Source organism: Pelophylax lessonae, assembly GCF_965119305.1.
Source record: "Pelophylax lessonae genome assembly, chromosome: 4".
NCBI classification, from domain to species: Eukaryota; Metazoa; Chordata; class Amphibia; order Anura; family Ranidae; genus Pelophylax; species Pelophylax lessonae.
In genome coordinates, this window is record NC_138771.1 from 315,705,380 (window position 1) to 315,726,556 (window position 21,177).

The following is a 21,177-nucleotide window of genomic DNA, read 5'->3' on the forward strand; positions in this document are numbered from 1 at the left end:
CCCCTCATGCAAAGCAAAGCTGTCTGAACTCTGGAAAGAGACACTTTGCCAGGGATGTATTGATGCCTTAGTCAAAGAAGAAGCATCTTCAGTATGTGGTGATTTAATCGCATCTGTAAGAAAGGAACTGGATGCTACCATCCAATCCTTTCGGTCATCCCTGCAGGATCCTGCCTTGAGTCAGCCATCAGCCTCACACTCTTCTCAGGGCTCACAATTGGTTCCTTCGGTGGAAGCAGAAGTGGTTCCTCCCACCCAACGAAGTCATTCCCCCTCGCATTCCAAAGAGGAATCGGAGGAAGAAGAGGAGGAAGGGGCACAAAGTAGGCCCTCTAAATATAAACTGTCCTTGGAACAGGTGGATGGTCTCTTAAAGGCAGTTTATATCACCCTGGGTCTAGAGGAAGATAAGGAACTATCCCTGCATGATAAAATGTATGCGGGCCTGGACGAGCCTAAGGGTCGTACCTTTCCAGTGCATCAGACCATCTCAGATGCTATCAGAAATGAGTGGGCTGATCCAGAGAGGAAAACCTTCTTCCCTAAAGCCTTTAAGAGGCGGTTTCCCTTTGATGAGGACCCAGGGGCCCCCTGGAATAAGGTGCCGAAGATTGATGCAGCCTTCTCCCAGGTTTCTAGGTCAACTGACCTAGCATTTGAGGACATGGGATTTTGATTTTATTACAGCACTGTCTTTTTGGGTATGAGTCTATCAGCATGGCTCTTAACTTGGCAATATTTGCCCACTCTTATTTGCAAAAGCACTCCAAATCTGTCAGATTGGGAGGGCATCCCCTGTGCACAGCCCTCTTCAGATTACCCCATAGATTTTCAATCGGATTCAGGTCTGGGCCATTCCATAACTTAAATCTTCTTCTGGGGAAGCCAATCCTTTGTTGATTTGTATGTATGCTTTGGGTTGTCATGCTGAAAGATGAAGTTCCTCTTCATATTCCGCTTTCTAGCAGAAGCCTGAAGGTTTTGTGCCAATATTGATTGATATTTGGAGCTGCTCATAATCCCCTCATCCTTGACTAAGGTCCCTGTTCCACCTGAAGAAAAACAGCTCCAAAGTATGATGCTGCCACCACTGTGGGTATGGTGTTCTTTGGTGATGTGCAGTGTTGTGTTTGCGCCAAACAATTGGAATTATGGTCAGAAAGATCAACCTAGGTTTCAACAGGACATATCATATTTTCCCACATGCTTCTGGGAGACTTTAGATGTGTTTTTGGAAAATTTATAGCTGGGCTTGGATGTTTTTCCATCTTGCCACTACCCCTTTGGAAGCTCTCTGCGGACCATGGCTTATGCTGTAGGATGCGACTAAGAAAATGTCAAAGACCTACTGAAACAGCTGAAATTTATGCGGGGTTAATCCGAGACACTTTAAATGATAGGTGTGTACTGACATTAACATTCTATGAGGAGGTGAACTGAGAGCTAGATAGGGGGAGACTTGTTGATGTGGTGTACCTGGATTTGGCTAAGGCGTTTGATACAGTCCCCCACAAACGCTTAATATATAAAATAAGGTCTGCAGGCATCGACCACAAGGTCTGCTCTTGGATACAGAACTGGTTAAGGGGGCGTATCCAAAGGGTGGCAAAAAAAAATAATGTATACTCAGACTGGACTGGGTTGGAAAGTGGGGTCCCCCAAGGCTCAGTTCTGGGACCAATCTTGTTCAATTTATTTAAAAAGAGCATTGAGGATGGGATCAGTAGCTAACTATCAGTTTTTGCAGATGACACTAAATTTGGGCAGGGCAATAACTTCACATAGTGAGGCAGGAATTCTACAGAGCTACCTGAAAAAAATCGCAGAGTGGGCAACTACATGGCAAATGACGTTTAATGTGGAGAAGTGTAAAGGTTTTGTGTTTAGGGGACAAATAACATAAAAGCACAATATACCTTGGGGGGGGGGGGGGGGCTCCTCTGGGGGAATCAAAAATGGAGAAAGATCTGGGAGTCTTAGTAGAAGATAGACTTAACAATAACATGCAATGTCAAGCTGCAGCTGCCAAAGCTGGCAGAATATTGGCATGCATAAAGAAGGGGATGTTTTCCAGAGATAAATCTATAATCCTGCCACTTTATAAAACTCTGGTCCGACCGCATCTGGAGTATTCTGTCCAGTTCCGGAAATTTACGTCCTTTTTTCCCCACAAACAGAGCTTTCTTTTGGTGGTATTTGATCACCTCTGCGCTTTTCATTTTTTGTGATATTAATAAAAAAATTAGCGAAAATGTTGCGAAAAAATTGACATTTTCTACTTTTGACAGTTAAAAAATATCCAATATATTCAATTTTTGTCATATTTAGGCCAAAATATATTTAGCTACATGTCTTTGACAAAAAAATTCTCAATGAGCGTATTTTTAACCGCTTTAAGACCGGAAGAATTTACCCTATTCCTGACCAGGCTATATTTTGCGATTCGGCACTGCGTTATTTTAACGGACAATTGCGCGGTCGTGCGATGCTGTACCCAAATTAAATTTATGTCCTTTTTTCCCCCACAAATAGAGCTTTCTTTTGGTTGTATTTTATTACCTGTGCAATATTTTTTTTTTTTTTTTTTTTTTTTTTTTTTTTAATTTTTGTAAAAAGAGCGACAATTTTGAAGAAGAAAAAAAAAAAAATTTCTACATTCTGATATAACATTCCCAAAAAAAATTAAAAATCAAAATTTTTTAACATTTTAGGCCAATTTATTTTCTGCTACATATTTTTGGTAAAAAAAAATCACAATAAGCGTATTTTGATTGGTTTGCGCAAAAGTTATCGCGTTTACGAACTACGGGAAAGGTTTGTCATTTTTATTGTTTATTTTCTTTTACTAGTAATGGCGGCGATCTGTGTTTTTTTTTTTTTTTGCGGGACTGCGACATTGCGATGGACAGATCGGACCCCTAACTGACATTTTTGACACTTTTGGGGGTACCAGTGACATTACTACAGTAATCAGTGCTATAAATATGCACTGTTACTGTAATAATGACATTGGCGGGGAAGGGGTTAACTTTATTGGTGATCAAGGGGTTAAATGTGAGCCTCATGCTTACTGACGTTTGTGGGGGGAGGGGGCTGTGTGACACAGACACAGATCGCAGGTTCAGCTATGCTTAATCCTGTAATCTGTCCCTGTCTGTCACATAGGAGATCCGCCCACTTTGTTTACACAAGCTGGCGGATTTCCTCACTCGATCCCCAACGATCGGGGAAGAGCGGCGGTGATCACCACCTCTCCTCCCCTGGCCCGACTCCCGCTGTGCGCGCGCCGCTGAGAGAGGGGAGAGTCTGGTGACGTAGGTCTACGTCGCCAGACGATAACGAGCCACTTTGCCGCAGTACCAGCTCAGTGAGTGGTCGGCAAGTGGTTAATTAGTACTAAGGGTCCCAAAGTGTGCCAAGAAAATATCCCCCACACTATTACGCCACCACCACCACCCTGAACCGTTGATGCAAGGCTCCATGCTTATATTGTTTACGCCTAATTCTGATCCTACAATCTTAATGTCGCAGCTGAAATCGAGATTCCTCAGACCAGGCAACGTTTTTTCAGTCTTATATTGTCCAATTTCTGTGAGCCTGTGCGAATTGTAGCCTCAGTTTCCTGTTCTTAGCTGACAGGGGTAGCACCCCCTGCTGTAGCCCATCTGCTTTAAGATTTGATGTGTTATGCATTCAGACATGGTATTCTGCATACCTTGGTTGTAAAAAGTGGTTATTTGAGTTACTGTTGCCTTTCTATCATCCCCAACCATCTTATCTGTCCATTCTCCTCTGACATCAACAAGTAATTTTCGTCCACACAATCACGCTCACTGGATATTTTCTCTTTTTCAGACCATTCTCTGTAAACCCTAGAGATGGTTGTGTGTGAAAATCCCAGTGGATCAGCGGTTTTTGAACTCCTCAGACCAGGCCGTCTGGCACCAACAACCATGCCACGTGGGTTCAAAGTCACTAAAATCCCCCTACTTCCTCATTCCTATGCTTAGTTTGAACTTCAGCAAGTCTTCCTCACCACATCTAGATTGAGTTTCTGCCATGTGATTGGCTGATTAGCAATTTGTGTTACCAAGCAATTAAATAAGTGTACCTAATAAAGTGACTGGTGAGTGAATGTGAGCTATATTAATCTCTATGCCTGTAAAGTGTAGCCTGTTTTTCTCTGTATTAGCTGCAATGTTGGGGAAAATAGAAGCAACAACAGCTCTTGTAACGGTAACCTTCATGTTTATAGGGATTCCGTTCTAGTGGTACAAACTGTCTGACAAGTGTTAGACGAGACTTTTCAGTTTCTAACTTTCTGTGTATGTGCTAGTTACAGGCACAATTAAACTGAACCTGTTCAGCTTTACTGTGATGTGAGTGGCATCAAACTAGCTTGCAGTGAAGAAGGCAGAGAATGACGACACCACCAGAAACCTGGGAGAGAGTTGGTAAGTAACTGCCAAATAGAATGCCAGGCGTTTGAGGTTACCCTTGTTCTATAGGTTCCTTTCACTCTGGCGTTCTGTTTGTTTCATTAGCTCAGTCACTTTTTTCAAACAAAAAATGGATTGTTTTTTTATCAGTATTTTTTACATCCACTAGCAATGCAAAAAAGGGCAGTTTGTCCGTTTTACATCTGTTTTTTAACGGAACAATAATAGAGCTTTGATGCATTTATAAAAACGGATGTTGACAGATGCAGATGTAAATGGATGTAAAAGGATGATCATCTGCGTTTTTGTCATAGAGATGCATTGATGTCCATCTAAGGTAACCGCCACAATGTAATGCTGAACCTCTGTGATTGAAACGTAAAGGAGAAGTATAGCCATACTTCTCCTATAGGTCACAAGGAGTACATTAGTTCTGCACTCCTGTGCCCCAGATCCAGCCGACATAGGGCTAAAGCCTCTTGTGCACTGATGTTCCAGACAGGGTGGATTTGATATAAATTAAGTCGATTTAAATCACTGGTAAAAAGACTTGATATAAATCCTCTCAATTTAAATCCTAATTGTTAAAGAGCAACTGTCCTCTCTGTCCCGCAGCGGCTGCTCCTTTGACTAGCTGTTGACTCACCGACAGTCCCATTCACTTTGATTGGACGGCTGTTGATGCGGCACTGACACAATAAGGTGAGGGATGTGGCGGGAGCAGGTGAGTGGATGCCAGCTATCAGGTACTGTCATGATGGATCTGAAACGACAGGTGCACTTAAAATGTAAAGACTCATTATTGCTGATAGTTTGTGTGAATGCATCAATGCAGTGAAGAATCTTTAATAATTGCAAACACAATGAAGGATTCCTATTTAGAATAATAAGCTATCAGGTTAGTAAAACAGCGATATCCAAACTAATTAACTCATACAGTTTGTAGTGTACATAGATTTGCAAAACAGTGGGATAAAGGATTGTTCTATATTATCTCATGTTACTGTGAAATTGTGTGAATGCATCAATGCAGTGCATGTTATCTCCGCTTGCAGAGCTTGGATTTATTGAAGGCGTTTACCGAAAATGCAAATATAGCAGAAAATACAGCCTCGTGCTACATAAATAAGCTCCATTTAAAGCTGAATAAACAAAATTATTAGTTTTCTATTTAGGATACATTATCTTTAATTAGACTTTTACTCCAAAAGCATTTTAATAAAATAAATTTGATTAAAAATAAGAAAAATTTTATAAAAAAAAACTCCCTTTAAATTAAAAAAAATGTTTTTTGTTTTTTTTTGTTTTTTTATTTTTTTATATAATAGATTTTTATCCATGCTGGTTCCAGAGTTGGTCCAGGCTCTACATGGATCATGACAGGGCCTGCCCAGATTGCTGACTTGCAACTGGCTCAGTCGCTCAGTGCTCTGCTGACAGCCTGAGCCAGTCTTTTCCACCCCGCAGTCTGGCACTCCAGTGAACGCTGGAGGGGCAGAGCACGGAGCGGTGACTGACAGTCCCTGCTCTCTGCTCAGTGCAGACCCAAGAACTGAATGATTAGCAATCCTTGATCTCTGTCCTCAGTATGGAGCCAGGGAGAGACAGCTACAGCATTGGATCAATGCTGCACCCACCTAGGTGTGTACTTCTTTAATTTTTTCTTACCCCCACTTCTCTTTTCAGTTTTCACATCTCAAATTCAGTGAATGAAAAAAGCAAGCATGCTGGTGAGAAAATAGTTAGATGGTGCTGGACATCCTCCAGCCATAAAATGAGGCCGGATCTATTTGCTTGCTGCACCTTCTAATGTACACCGTGAGGAACTCAGTGTGCAGTAAAGACATAGTAAGCAACTTCAGTACATGAGGGGGCCTGTACAACTGTGCAACAATGAAAGTAGGAGTTCAGCTTTAAAGCAGTATAGAACCCCAAAACAAAATATTATAATATTGCAGATTACCAATTCTTAGACGTGGTGGTGGCATTCATTTTTTTTGTAGGCTTTTTCTTTCCTTTTTCACCTTAGTTTCTGGGCAGTGAATCTTGGGCTCCTTTTATATTGGGCCGTCTCCAAAGTAGCGTGATTTCCTGTGCGACTATAAACTGACTTTACATTCTCTGGACCAAAGTCGCATCAAAGTAGTGCAGAAATCTTTTCTGAAGTCGCAGCGACTTCACTAGTGTCAGTAGGAATGGCTCTCATAGAAAAAAAATTAATTCCACATGTCCTGCAACTTGGGGTGTCACAAGTTGGTTCCCAAGACGCATAGATGTTAAAGGAGCCTTATTTTTCAACTTCTTTTAACAGACCCTAGATGTCCAGCAAAAGCGTCAGTTAGAGGACTGAAGCAAACCATTTCAAGTGACCCCAAATGATATCTGTATTCTCCAAAAAAAACATACAGATTCATTACTTAATGCAGAGCTAAACTCAAAGATTAAGAGCCGGTTCACACTAATCCGACTCAAAGTCGCCCCGACTTTGGGCGGCTTTGAAGTCGCCCGTGCAGCGCGACTTCATCGCGGCTTGCAAACGACTTCTCATAATAGAAGTCAATGCAAGTCGCTTCGACTTCGCCAAAAAATAGTGCAGGAACCTTTTTCTAAGTCGAAACGACTTGAGTCGCTCTGATTAGAACGGTTCCATTGCACGGCATTGGGAGCTACTTGTCAGGCGACCAAGTCGCCTGACAAGTCGGAGTAGTGTGAACCGGCTCTTACTGTATCCCAAATCAGTTACATTCAAGGCACGCCTTGCCTGAACTGTTACAGTAATTAAAGTGGAACTTTGCTTAAAAAAAATAAATAAATCTGAAAAGGCATGCACAGCTTAGTGTAAGATTTTTGGCAATGCTGAAATACCTAAAATCTTGCAAGCACAGGAGTAATGTCATCTCAGCCCGGCAAATCATAAAAGCTGGAGATGAATACCTAAAAGCCACTGGGCAGAAGATGTCAACGGCCGGTGGGGGCCTCTGGAGGTGGAGAACAGGTGAGTATAACTCAGCTTTGATGTGTTTATGGTAGAGCTCAACCGAACTGTCAAGATATCAAATAGCTGGTGTCATAGCTGATCACACGTGACCCACCATGGCAGTTGTAGATTTAAACAGAGGCTGAGATGGTGTCTTCCTTGACTGTAAAGAATAGGAGGGTGTGGTTCCACTTTAATAAAAAATAAAAAAAATAGATTTTGGATATTTGGAGGAGGCTGGGAGCAATAGAAGGTACTTTTTTGAGTTAGGAATACATATTTAAGTAGAATTTTTTTTTTTTTGTATTTAAACCAAAGTTTAGTGTCATTTTAAACCTGACAGGGTGCTTTCAGTGGTCCTCCTTTATTCATTTTATAAAAACCTTTTTCCCAAAAGGAAAAAAACTGCTGCTGTAGATGCTTAAAATGGGTTAGCTTGAGTTGGCTTCTGAATTTGTTAGTGCATCTAATTCTGCTAGTGCATCTAACACTACCCGCTTCCCAGGATGACAAAGCTGCTGTCCAAGGGTGGCTTTGCTGCACCTCCATTCTGAGAGGAGACATCCTAAGGCCCCTTTCACACCAGTGGACTGATCAGGTTCGCCTGTCTGTTTTTCAGGGGGATCTGTTCAGACTACCCATTGTTCTCTATAGGGCAGCAGATGTTAGCGGACCTGCTGGCGTCCGATCTGACCTACTAAAATCTGACAGATGGGGATCCGTTCCACATCTGTCTGGCTGATGGGATTGGACGACAGTTAGTTGGAAACGGACACTCAGTCTGTTTCCATCTGACCGCATATAGAACAGCGGCTGTGTCTGTATCCTCTCTGCATAGCGGAGCGGATATGGACCTGTCATCTACCTGCTAAGCGGGAATCAGCGGACCGATTTTCCCCCCCCCCCCCCACTGAGCAGGCAGATCTGCTTGACGGGGGCCTAAGACAGGAAGTGTAAGGGTCCTTTCACACGGAACCGTGTCCGTTCTGCTCAGCGGGGGGGATCGATCTGCCGATCCCTGCTAAGCAGACGGATGACAGCTCGGTCTCCGCTCTGTGTGCAGAGACGGAGCTGTCAGATCCCGCTATCCTCGATGGGGAGATCGGATGAGAACGGAATACGGTTTCCATCCTGTCCGGATTTCACGGACAGGATCGGAATCGGATAGCAGTGGGTGTCAGCGGAGATGTCTTCGCTGACATCCGCTGCTCCATAGGGATGCATGCAGCATCGGATCCGGTCCGCCTGAAAAACTGACAGGCGGATCGGATCGCCCGAGTGAAAGGGGCCTTACTGGCCTGATTGCCAGGTGAAAATAAAGAGAAAAATATTACTTTAACCTACAATATAGACAGATCTAATCTTTAGAATGTTTATATACATTTATGTGGTTTCTGTCGCCCTGCTGTGAATTTGCCCAATAATGACATTTCAAACCACGTTCCAGATTGCAGCTCTTTAAAAAAAAAAAAATAATAGATCCAAAGTATGTCTATTTTCCTAGGCATCCAGATAGACATGGATTTGTATACATCATGAGGTTTCCATTCAGAAATGACTGAAGACAGTCTATTGCAAGTCTATGCAGAAAATAGATATGTATTTGTCTGGAACTTTCCCTTGCTTCCACTTATGCTTATATTAGACCTAAGTTTAGGCTCCATTCACACTTGTAGGACGTCATGCAACTTTGGAGACATAGTCGCATGACAAGCTGCAGCCCATGTATTTCAATGAAAGCCGTTCAAATTTATTCAACTTAAGCCGCAGCAACTTTTTAAAAAGGTTCCTGCACTACTTTGATGCAGCTTTCTTGCCACTAGAGTGGCATAGACTTAAAATGTAAACTTTCAAAGGTCGCATCTTTGTTACCAATGTGACAGTTGTGCAACAGTCAAAACCTAAGTCAACAGCTAAAGTTGCACCCATCCAAATATGCATTAAAACCACAATGGAAATTACATGACTTTTGAGTCTCAGTGTGAATGGAGCTTTATTTTTGTGCTGTTGCTGCTCAACCTATGAACATTTGTAGAAGATAATAAGTTCTGACTATTTAAAATGTACCTGAAGGCAAAAATGTTAAGCGGTAAGTAAACCGCACTTTTTTTTTTTTTAAACACTTCAAGACAGCGGCATAATGTGCTTGTATACATCGCATACTGGCCCATTAGGAAATCCTTACCTTAGAACGAAGCCCTCCAGCTGCGCGCTGTCACCGCTGACGGGGTTTCCATTTTCACCCGTTCTTCCTTTCTGGGTTCGCCTTCTCCAGCCATCTGATTGGCTGCGCTGCAATGATGTCACTCCCACACGTGCACCCATGAGTCACAGACTACGGCACGGAGCTCTGCAGGGACAGCACGGGTATGCCGTCTCTTCAGATCACATGCGCCAGTGACATCACCGGCTGCATGGAGTGTGACTATCTCCTAAACAGTGCAAGTTTAGGAGATATTCACTGTTCCTACAAGTACGGTAAGCTTTATTATAAGCTTACCTGTATGTACAAGTAGAAAAAAAAAAAAAAAAAAAAGGGTTTACTTTCGCTTTAAGTTTTTGGGTAGAGTGGAGAGGGATTAGTACATCTGTGTCAGGTATTTATGTCTGTACCCCTGTTCGGGAGATTCATCCTCTCTTTTTTGTCATGTTTTTACTTTTATATTTGAAAGTGAAAATGAAAGAAAATCCCGAATTTTGGGTTCCCAGAATAGTAATAAAGGAGACCTCTTCCAATTGGGACACTAGTTTTGGTGACACCTGGGATTCCTTTACTTTAGAGCAGCGGTTCTCAACCTGTGGGTCGCGATCCTTTTGGGGACGAACGACCCCTTCACAAGGGTCACCTAAGACCATCGGTAAACATATTTCTGATGGTCTTAGGCAGGGAACGCACCACTGCACCGGCACCTAAAAAAAAAAAAAAATGGCAGTGGCCGGCCCGACGGGTTTACTGTGCATTTGCCCCCGCTGCTCGAGAAAGGCCGTACATGCTCGGCTATTTCCTGCATCTCCTGCACCGTGCCCGTGGCCCCTGCATCTCCTGCACCGTGCCCGTGGCCCCTGCATCTCCTGCACCGTGCCCGCGGCCCCTGCATCTCCTGCACCGTGCCCGCGGCCCCTGCATCTCCTGTGCCATGTACCACAACATGAGGAACGTGTTAAAGGTGTCGCGACATTAGGAAGGTTGAGAACCACTGCTTAAGAGGAATTTTTTCACTTCCTGTTTTGGCCATGGAGCAAGAAGTGAAGGGAAATCTCCCCTATGGGACACCAATGACAAAAAAAAAAATGAATAAAACTATATAACCCTCCCTTACTCTGTGTAAAAAAAAAAAAAAAAAAAAAATTGCTTTTAGTTCTGCTCTGTTCACATATTGGCGTCCCAGAATCACTGCGATTCTGCCTGCCCAATTACCACCCCAAATGCGGCGCGATTTTTACGCGATTGTCTCCTGACGAATTGCGGTAAAAACATGCAAACAGAATCATGGGTTCTTGTATTTTTTTGGGGCAACAGGCGTTCCCATGTTTGTTTGCGTGATTTTACTGCAATTCATCGGGCCACAATAGCGGCAAAATCGCACCGCTTTTGGGGTGCCGTTGGAAGTGACGTGAATCGCGCTGGCATCCCGCGATTTGCCATGATTCAGAATCCCAATATGTGAACGGAGCCGAAAGCTAAAATGTAATGTATGAAGCTTTTAATGCTTGTGCTGTGGAGATGACAGTGTGTATAGGCAAGGACTCTCTACAGTTCTGCAAGAAGAAACGTAAGGTTTAACTTTAGGGAATCTTTCCAATGGTTTTGTCGGACTCTAGTATTAGAAGAATGCTGTCATAAAATATGGCTTCAGGGGTAATTGAATATATATAAATGTTAAAATGCATTCCATCCTTATTTTACAAAATTAAAATATTTGAGCACATGCTGAAGAACGCAGATAAGTAAGGCTTTGACTGGTTTTCCATCTGATGATGATCTCTATATATGTATAGAAAAAAGCCCCTATGGTTTGGTATGTATTTTTTTTTTTTTTGGTGAAGGTCTCAAGATTGAGGAAGATTGTTGGTAAAAATATGTCTGAAACCAGGGGTGTCAAACTCCATTTCATTGTGGGCCACATCAGCATTATGGTTGCCCTCAAAGGGCTGGTTATATCTGTAAGATTAGATGTCCAGAGCACCCTACACCCGCTTACACCCTTATATGAGATGTCAAGAGTCACTCACCCTTCCTTACATCACAATGCACCCCCTTATCTTGTGCTGCTGCCAGGAAGAAATTGCAGGTGGACCTGGTAGGAAGAAAATACTGGATATGGAGGAGGACCAGAGGAGGGCTGAAGTCAGCTTCCAGAGTCTGCTGAATGTTGAGACCAGGGGAGGCAGAGACAAGGTGGTGTTGAGGCTGCACAGAGATTTGCAGGATCTGTAGGAGGAGTTCTGCCCTCCTCTCTGCTGCGGACTGCTGAGAAGGGGGGATGGGCAAAGACAAGCCTTTCTGCAGCTTCACAGAGAAGCGCTGGACCTGGCAAATGAGTTTTGTCCCCTCTGCTGCCGACTACTGAGACAATGTGGGGGCAGAGACAAGGGGACTGCTGCAGCTGCCGGAAAGGTGCAAGGGCCACATGAAATGGCGGGGGGGGGGGGCGTATTCGGCCCGCGGGCCTTACGTTTGACACCTGTGTCTTAAACTGAAGGTGTACAATCCAAACTGGTCATTCATATAGCAATAAAGAGTGCTTTCTGCCATTGTATTGGGAATAGTCCGAAGCCACAAATGCAGTGTAATTTATATGTAATCTTAACACCCTAAAACATGTGGATCCTTGTGGTGTAGCCCATATTTTGCTTACTGTTGTGATGAGCTGTATAATGAATCTGTTTAATTTTTCCAGATCACAGTATAGGCAAGACCACCTTTCCTTCTGGCAGCAGCATTTTGGCAGAAAAAATTGACACTTGTAAACCTGTGTAATGTGTATATGCGCGTCAAGTACTTGGGTGTGGGTTCATTTAATTGGTCAGCATATAACTTTTCTCTTGCGTCCTCTGACAGTCACCGCCCGTTCAGTTAGCCTTCATGAGTGGGGTAATGGCGTCCTCTGGAGGAGCAGGCTAGGCAGTGAAAAGGTTAACAAAAGCCTTTACACTTAACGCACCTCTAGGGGGCTGCTCCTCAGCTATTACCCATCAGCCACTAGGAGCTGCTCTTTAGTTTTAAGCTGCCTAGCGTTAGGAGTAGGCTAGGTCTTCCCTGCTGGGACCTAGTGTCTCAGTTTCTTTGTTTTTTTTTTTTTTTTCTTGAAAATTCTACTGACTAGATGTACTGGCATCCTAGGATGCTTCCTTTGGCCGCAAAGTTTTGTGCGCGGCGGTTGTTTTGCAGAGACGTGTGTTTCTGTCTCTTCTTGGGGTGTATTTGTACAGGGTTGGCTCCTGTTGAGCTTTTGTTGCCTTGTTGGCTCAGTTTTTTCGACTCTGGCCTGGTTGCACATTGCCTTTTCTTTGGTTGCGTCTTCCCACGCCTCACACCTGCACTGCTTTGGGATATCCCACTCGTGAAGGCTAACTGAACGGGCGGCGACTGTCAGAGGACGTAAGAGAAAATAGGATTTTTGTAAGGACTTGCTGTAAAATGATTTTCTCCGAGTCCTCTGACAGTCGCCGCCCTCGCCCCTTTTCTTTTTGGGATTGATAGTCTTCATGTACTGCTTGCTACAAAACTGAAGAGCAGCTCCTAGTGGCTGATGGGTAATAGCTGAGGAACAGCCCCCTAGAGGTGTGTTATGTGTAAAGGCTTTTGTTTGTTAACCGTTTCACTGCCTAGCCTGCTCCTGCAGAGGGCGCCATTACCCCACTCGTGAAGGCTAACTGAACGGGCAGCGACTGTCAGAGGACTCAGAGAAAAGAATTTTATGGTAAGTTCTTACAAAAATTCTATTTTTTATGCCCGTTGAAATTTTCTGTCAAAACTTTGCTGCTCCTGTGTGCACTGGCAGTGGGTTTTTTCTAACTCTAAACTCCTCTTCATGCTTATGCGTGCATGGACACATAGTCTAACGTGAAGGGGCGTTTAGAGGCAGAAAATAAATAAACAGCCCAATGCCCCAAGAAGCCACGTTAAAAATGTCCAGCATGCATGAGGCCTAATTGTAATTCAGATATAATTTTGATGAAGACATGTTGCTGTTTGTCTTGGCTACTTCTTCGGTTAAGATGGTTGTTAAAGGAAACAAACATTTTTAATGTTTTAGACACTTTTTTTTTTTTTTAGCTGAGAACTGTTTTATGTTAGTCTGTATTCTGAAATCCATCACTCCATGTTTTATTTTAGGTATTGCCTTCTTCAAATGAGTTTGTACTAACGTGCTGCCTCTTGTGTCACCGGGAAAGGAAAGATTGGTTGGGTTCAGCGCCTCACAATGGGGTGCTCTCTGCCATGGATGAAATTCCTGCTTCTTTCATGCCTTCCTTGGCACAGAACCTTTTGGGGGAAATGCCGCTATGGATTTGCCAGAGCTGCCGGAAAAGCGTGGAGGAAGAGGAGAGACACGCAATGCCAGAGCAGCCGTTAGCGGTGAGTGTTCGATCCATTCTAGAATTCGTGAGGACTTTCTGCTGTTCTGGCTTCCTTGTCTTTCTATTTTGCTGTAACTGACTTGTATTATTTTCTATTCTGTTGTGCTTATTGTTTTTCATACATATTGTGTTAAGTGGGGTACACCTTAAAGCGGAGTTCCACCCTAGTTATACATTTTTTTTATAAAAATACCCCCGGGACAGTCAGGGCTAGCACATTCCACAATGGCTAGCCTCTGATCTGTCCCGGGTTGCACTTACCTTTCAGGAGAAATACTTACCTTGAAATTGTCTTGTCCAGCGCTGCCATCTCAGGTGTGGGCAGCTTGAAGCCAGCGCGATCCTCTTCCGCGTCCTCTTCGGTCCCACGATGCACTGCACTGGCCCCGACGTCACTTCCGGGTTGCTCGCGTCATGCCCAGAAGCGGTTTAGAAGGGAATGACGCGCGCGCCCCAGAACTGACGTCGGGGCCGGTGCAGGCGCAATGATTCCTAGGAGCGATGACGTTCAGCTCCCAGGAATCATTGCAAAAGCCAGGAAGTGACGAATCGCCGTGGCCGCCGAGGGGAGGAAGAAGGAAGTAAGGTGAGTATATTTTCTCTAAAAGGTAAGTGAAAAAAAAAAAATTGCGATTATCCATTTGTTTTTCAGGTGACCGGGAGCGAGAAGATGGAGGTAAGTATAAATTTCGGGTGGAACTCCGCTTTAAGAAAATCGGGTGAGCAATCCGGTTTTCCTTGATGTTTCACAGCAGGTCGAGACTAATGATATACGAAAATTAGTGTTTATTGTTTCTGATCATGCGCAGTCTTTCGTATCTGATTTTTCTCGTACGACAACAATACACATTAAATGAAAATGGTTAGTTTTGTGCATGTAAGAGAAATTTTAGGGTTTGTTCAATTGGGAATTTTTGTTTGTAAAGTCCGAATTGGTTGTTGAAAGTTGTGTACACACTATACGAAAATCGATTGTGCCTTGTACGGAAATTTTTCTTTGGTTTTTCTCATACCCCACTTTAGGCCCCTTTCACACTTGTGCGACTTCGGTCGCACAATTTTGCCACGACTTTGTTGCTGCGTTTTTGACGCGATTTTGAGGCAAGTTTGACTGGACTTGAATTTTGGCCTTAAAACACTTCAAAATCATGCCAAAGTAGTGCAGGGACTACTTTGAAATTGGTGCGACTTCAAGTCGCACAGATATGAATGGTACTCATTGGAAATAATGGAGAATGACTTGTCATGCGATTTTGCAGTCCCAAATCGCATGACAAGTCGCACAAGTGTGAAAGGGGCCTTAGGGCCTTTGCTGTCCTTTTTTTTTTTTTTTTTTTTTTCCAATTATTTTTCTGGCTGTTGAGTTTAGATGAACTATGTTTGGCTAGCCATAGCTTAGTGACCTCTCCAGTGATTTATGAATTTTGCCTAATTTGGTATAGTGGGTCAAGCTTTTAGGGCCCCTTTAGACTATTATGGTAAAACACTACACACACATAAATCTGCATTGTGTTACAAGAGACAATTTAAGTGGTTCTGCATAAAGGTAAAAAAACCTTGTGTACTGCTCCTCCCACAGCCCCCCCCCAAATACTCACCTGAGCCCCCGCTCAATCCAGTGATGTGCATGAGAGCCTCGGCTGTCCCAAATTCCCACTGCTGTCAATCGCATCCAGTGAGTGAATGAGGGGAGAGCGTGGGGTGGGTTGAGCCATAGTCTTATGGACGCAAAGAGCCAGGCTTGGGAGCGAGCACGCACCAGTGTCCCCATAGCGAACGGCTTGCTGTTTGGGCACTGGTCAAGGGGGAGGAGCCAGGAGCGCTGGCAAGGAACCTGAAAAGAGGAGGATTGAGGCTACTCTGTGCAAAACCATTGCACAGAGCAGATAAGTAGGACATGTTTTTTTTTTTTTTTTTTTAAGGCCGGGAGCCTTCCTAGCCGGCAGAGCACAATGATTACTGCTAGTGGCTATAGCTGCTGGAAGTAATCTCGTGAAGAAAAATCCAACAGGGTGGTTGTACCAAAGTCGATTGGTGGAGCGCCACCGGTACAATCAGCCTGCCCATACATGGATGGAAATTCGACTGGTCCCTACTGAACCGGCCAAATTTCAATCAACGTATGGCCGGCTTTAGATGCACTTGAACATTCTGATTCTTGATTTGAATCTGAAGTTGAGATCTCTAAATTTTAGTGTGTATGGTATTTGCAAGATGTCGGATTAAACTGTGTCTTATGTGAATTTTTTTCTTGCTTGCGCTATGTTATTTTATTACACATAGAATCTTTTTAATCACACAATAAACCTCGAGAGCCAGGGTAGATTAACCACTTCAGTGGTTCTTGCTCTGCCTGGCTACTTACCACACGCATGTTATTAGCCTGTAAAAACCCCCCTTGTGTAGACATCCAAATGCCCTGAGATTGTTGCTGGGCGCTGCTGTCTGCAGCTCCAGCAGACTCCGAGCTGTCATTTAAGTGACGCTCTGTGCACTGTACCCTGCAGCTATGTAAAGAGTTATGTGATGAGGGAAGAGGTGGAGGAGCTGAGCCAGGACAGGCAGTATTTGGATACTCCAAGATGTGGAGAGGGATATAACAAACAAGGTGGGAGGGGGCTTTGCTAGAGATTTGACTTTTCCTGAAATAGTCACATTTTCTGACAAGTTCAAAGGCTCTTTAAGCGAATGCAACCTACTATTAATGGAGCTAAAGAAACACTGCAAGTAAGCATTAAAAAGCTTGATTTTTTTCGGTGCTTTTACCTGTGATTTTTTTAAAAAAAAAATTTTGACAGGTTCTAACTTTTTTAAACGTAACTCTTCTTGGATGTCACAATAGCTGTAATTCATCTTATTCATAGTATTCTGTGTAGTGTATGTTTAGCATTGTTTTTTTGGTTGTCAGGAGAACTGGATTTTGTTGGGAAATGCAGTCTTTTTATGACCCAAAGAACATGAGGAAACAAGCTGCTGGAAAGTGTAACAGCAGCCACAATAGCAGTTGTTGAAATCCATTACAGTTTCCGGAGTTCTGACGCAACAAGGGCATATTTCCAGTTCACCAACCTTTATGTTTATCTAGCAGTATGCCTTGGGGTATGTAGAAAAAATGTTGGTGACCTTCATTGCAGCGCTTGGAGGAGCATGTTTCTGTTCCTTGTACATTTGCATTTTTCTTCACTTAGGAAAGCACATGATAGATTTATGTTCTACTTCTCCGTAAGGTAGAAGGGTAGTGAGGATATTAGGAGAAGATGTGATTCATTGCTATGCCTTTCCTGGCATAGGTGCAATCTATAGAGATAAATGATTTTAAAGGTCCCAATTTGCCTATTGTTATGCCCTTCTGTACATAGAATTTTGTTGAGACACATGTTAAAGCCTTACTCCAAAATTGATTCAATTCATTATTTTCCTCAAAATTCTACACGCAATACCCCGTAATGACAATGCAAAAAAAGATTGTTTAAAATCTTTGAAAATGTATTAAAAACAAAAAATCATATGTACATTAAGCCTCGTACACACGCGTTGAAAATCGGCTGGGAATTTTTTCGTCCGACCGATCTGCCGATTTTCGGCTTGTTAGTATGATGCTTCCGACAACCGACTCCGACTTTTCGGCCGAAAAAAATCTGGTGTGCAGGCTATAAAATTTTTGTCCGCCGTCAAAACACGGCTGATTTTCGTGCAGTCAGTACAGATTTCGACAGGGAAAAATATTATGAGCAAGACTGGGCATGCTCAGAGAAGAAAGAACACAAAGAAAGCAAACCAACACATGACATCACTTCTGAAGTAGAATTTTGTCGGGTGAGAAAATTCTTGTGCAGTCTAGGCTCATTCCAACCAACAAAACACCACTCTGGACAAAAGACGGACAGCCGGTCGGCCGATAATCGTTGGGTGTGTACTAGGCTTTAGTATTCACAGCCTTTGCCATGACACTCAAAATTGAGCTCAGATGCATCCTGTTTCCACTGATCATTTTTGAGAGGTTTCTACAACCTGATTGGAGTCCACCTGCAGTAAATTCAGTTGATTGGACATGATTTGGAAAGGCACAAACCGGTCTATATAAGGTCCCGCAGGCACCGTGTAGGTCAGGGCACAAACCAAGTCATGAAGTCCAAGGAAATGTCTGTAGATGTCCGAGACAGGATTGTATCGAGGCACAGATCTGGGGAAGGGTACAGAAATATTTCAACAGCATTGAATGTCCCAGTGGAAGAAGTTTGGAACTCTTCCTAGAGCAGGCCCCACCTGGCCAGGCTGAGCAATTGGGGAGAGGGGCCTTAGTCAGGGAGGTGACCAAGAACCTGATGGTCATTCTGACAGAGCTCCAGCATTTCTCTGTGGGGAGAGGAGAACCTTCAAGAATAACAACAATCTCTGCAAGACTCCACCAATCAGGCCTGTATAGTAGAGTGGCCAGAGGAAAGCCACTCCTCAATAAAAGGCACAAACAGTCCGCCTGGAGTTTGCCAAAAGGCACCTCTGGTCTGATGAAACAAAGATTGAACTTTTTGGCCTGAATGGGAACCCAATATGTCTGGAGGAAACCAGGCGTTGCTCGTCACCTTGCCAATACCATCCCTACAGTGAAGCATGGTGGTGGCAGCATCATGCTGTGGGGATGTTTTTCGGCGGCAGGAACTGGGAGACTAGTTGGGATCAAAGGAAAGATTAATGCAGCAATGTACAGAGACATCCTTGATGAAAACCTGCTCCAGAGCGCACTGAACTTCAGACTAGGGCAGACTAGGGTTTTCCAATAGGAAAACTACCCTAAGCACACAGCAAAGATAACAAAGGAATGGCTATGGGACAACTCTATAAATGTCCTTGAGTGGCCCAGCCAGAGCGCAGACTTTAACCCGATTGAACATCTCTGAGATCTGAAAATGGCTGTTGAGGACCCTCCTCATCCAACCTGATGGAGCTTCGGAGAAACTGCCCAAAAAAGCTTGTAGCATCATACTCAAAAAGACTTGAAGCTGAAATTGGTGCCAAAGGTGCTTCAACAAAGTATTGAGCAAAGGCTGTGAATGTGTTTTTATTTTATTTTTTTATAAATTTGCAAAGATTTCAAAAAAACTTCTTTCACGTTGGCATTATGGGGTATTGTTTATAGAATTTTGAGGAAAATAATGAATTTAATCTATTTTGGAATAAGGCTGTACCCTAACAAAATGTGTAAAAAGTGAAGCACTGTGAATACTTTACGGATACACTGTATCCTTTCCTATTGAATAGCACTGTGCTGTAGTGTGAATGGCCTCTTATGCTTTGCAGTGATACACAATGTTTGTGCTTTACTGCTCCTCACAGTGCAGGGTTACTTTGACTGACCCATTGCAAATAATAAAGGAGATATAGCAATGGCTGTGTCCATGTTTCTCTTAAGAAGTGTTTTCTTTAACAAATGCTAGTTACCTGATAGTTATGCTTGCCTCTTGCTACTATACTTTGTCACTGATCTGGAACATGTATGCAGGGAGGTCCTGATGGACATTCTTCTTCCAAGTCTGTGTCTCAATTTATTGAAAGCATAAGGTTATTGTAACAGCCAGGCAGCTAGCATCATCACATGGAGGTCAGTGATATTTTTTCCAGGAAAGGTTAACTTAAAACAGGGACATATTGACCCACTGTAACTACTACTAAAGAGCCCACATGGCCACAATGAGAACAGGAACAGAGGAGACCAGGAAGGGTGAGCCAGCCATCCAGCTCTGATGGTCATTACCTAACCTGGCTACCGCATGTTTTACCACCATAACTGCAAAGGCTTAATTCCTATACTTCGAGAAGTAACTGCCTTCCAATGGGTGCCTCTGCTCTGATGATCATTACCTAACCTGGCTACCGCATGTTTTACCACCATAACTGCAAAGGCTTAATTCCTATACTTCGAGAAGTAACTGCCTTCCAATGGGTGCCTCTGCTCTGATGGTCATTACCTGACCTGGCTACCGCATGTTTTACCACCATGACTGCCAAGGCTTAATTCCTATACTTCGAGAAGTAACTGCCTTCCAATGGGTGCCTCTGCTCTGATGGTCATTACCAGACCTGGCTACCACATGTTTTACCACCATGACTGCCAAGGCTTCATCCCTATAGTTATTTCCTCCCAATGGGTGTCTTACCATTCAGTTTTTTACACTTGTACCTTTTGTACGCTTGTCCTATAATATATTCCTGCCACCACCCTGAGTTCTGTCCACAACCTGAAATACTTTCAGCCACAATCCAGCAATCTTCACTGTGCAGCCCTGCTTGGAGTGGCACAGCTTTGTGCCGTACTGCGCTTCAGCACTACAAGCATATTTATTCCTCCTACTATGGACATGGGATTGTTTGGAATATGGCATTCCCAAATGGAGTTGCGTAGCACATGTGCAGAACAAATCAACTGTTTTCTGGAGGAAGGCTGTGCAGCTCTGAGCATGACCGCACTCTTAAGATCCTCTTGATTGTGGCTAAGTGTAAGTATTATAGCTAGGTGGCAGCACTCAGGGTATTGTTGGGGGAATTTTAATATATGACAGCTGTAGACTGACTCAAATCAGAGGTGTCAGGTACTTCAGGAGAAGATGGGAAATGCAGGCACAGACTGGAAGAGGTTGTCTTTTATAAGGAAGCTTGCTGGGGAAGTAAAGGAAATTATCATGCCGACACCAATGAATCTTGGGCCCCCATTCCGCGCCCTGTAAAAACGTCAGCTGTAGATCCCCTTGGATTAGTTTTATAGGAAAGCCCATTGTCGGCTGCAAATTTTAATACCAATGCAGCCATGATCTTGATATAACCGTTTCCTGATGAGTAGGTTTACTGCCCTGATATCCTAAGGCACTCTGTAATGTGATAACTGAATAAGGATGCCTTGTTCCTAATTGCTGTCAAGTTTATGAAAAATAAATAAAAAAGCAGAAAAGTAAGGTTAAAAGGTAATTCCTTGCACTAATGCCCTTTTCCTGACAAATTATTCACAGCAATAGTCTCTCTAGTATTGTAGTACACTGACAGCTTTCCTACTACCTGTCCTTTTTTTTTTTTTTTTATTGAAACTTTTGGTACAATAAAAAAATAAACCGTGCATTGAAACTGCGATCAGATTCATAACACACAGGGGTACAAAAATACAAATATACACAGTGATTAACACTT

At 43.3% G+C, this 21,177-nt stretch overlaps 1 protein-coding gene across 2 annotated transcripts in view; it reads left to right on the top strand.

Annotated features, from left to right (window-relative positions):
- Window positions 1-21,177, top strand: part of FAM193B (family with sequence similarity 193 member B) — a 140,682-nt gene that overhangs the window by 14,133 nt on the left and 105,372 nt on the right. For both annotated transcript variants that reach the window (XM_082257154.1, XM_082257155.1), the window contains exon 2: window positions 13,757-13,999. In XM_082257154.1, coding sequence (XP_082113280.1) covers window positions 13,757-13,999 — 243 coding nt within the window. The remainder of the gene's footprint in view (window positions 1-13,756; window positions 14,000-21,177) is intronic.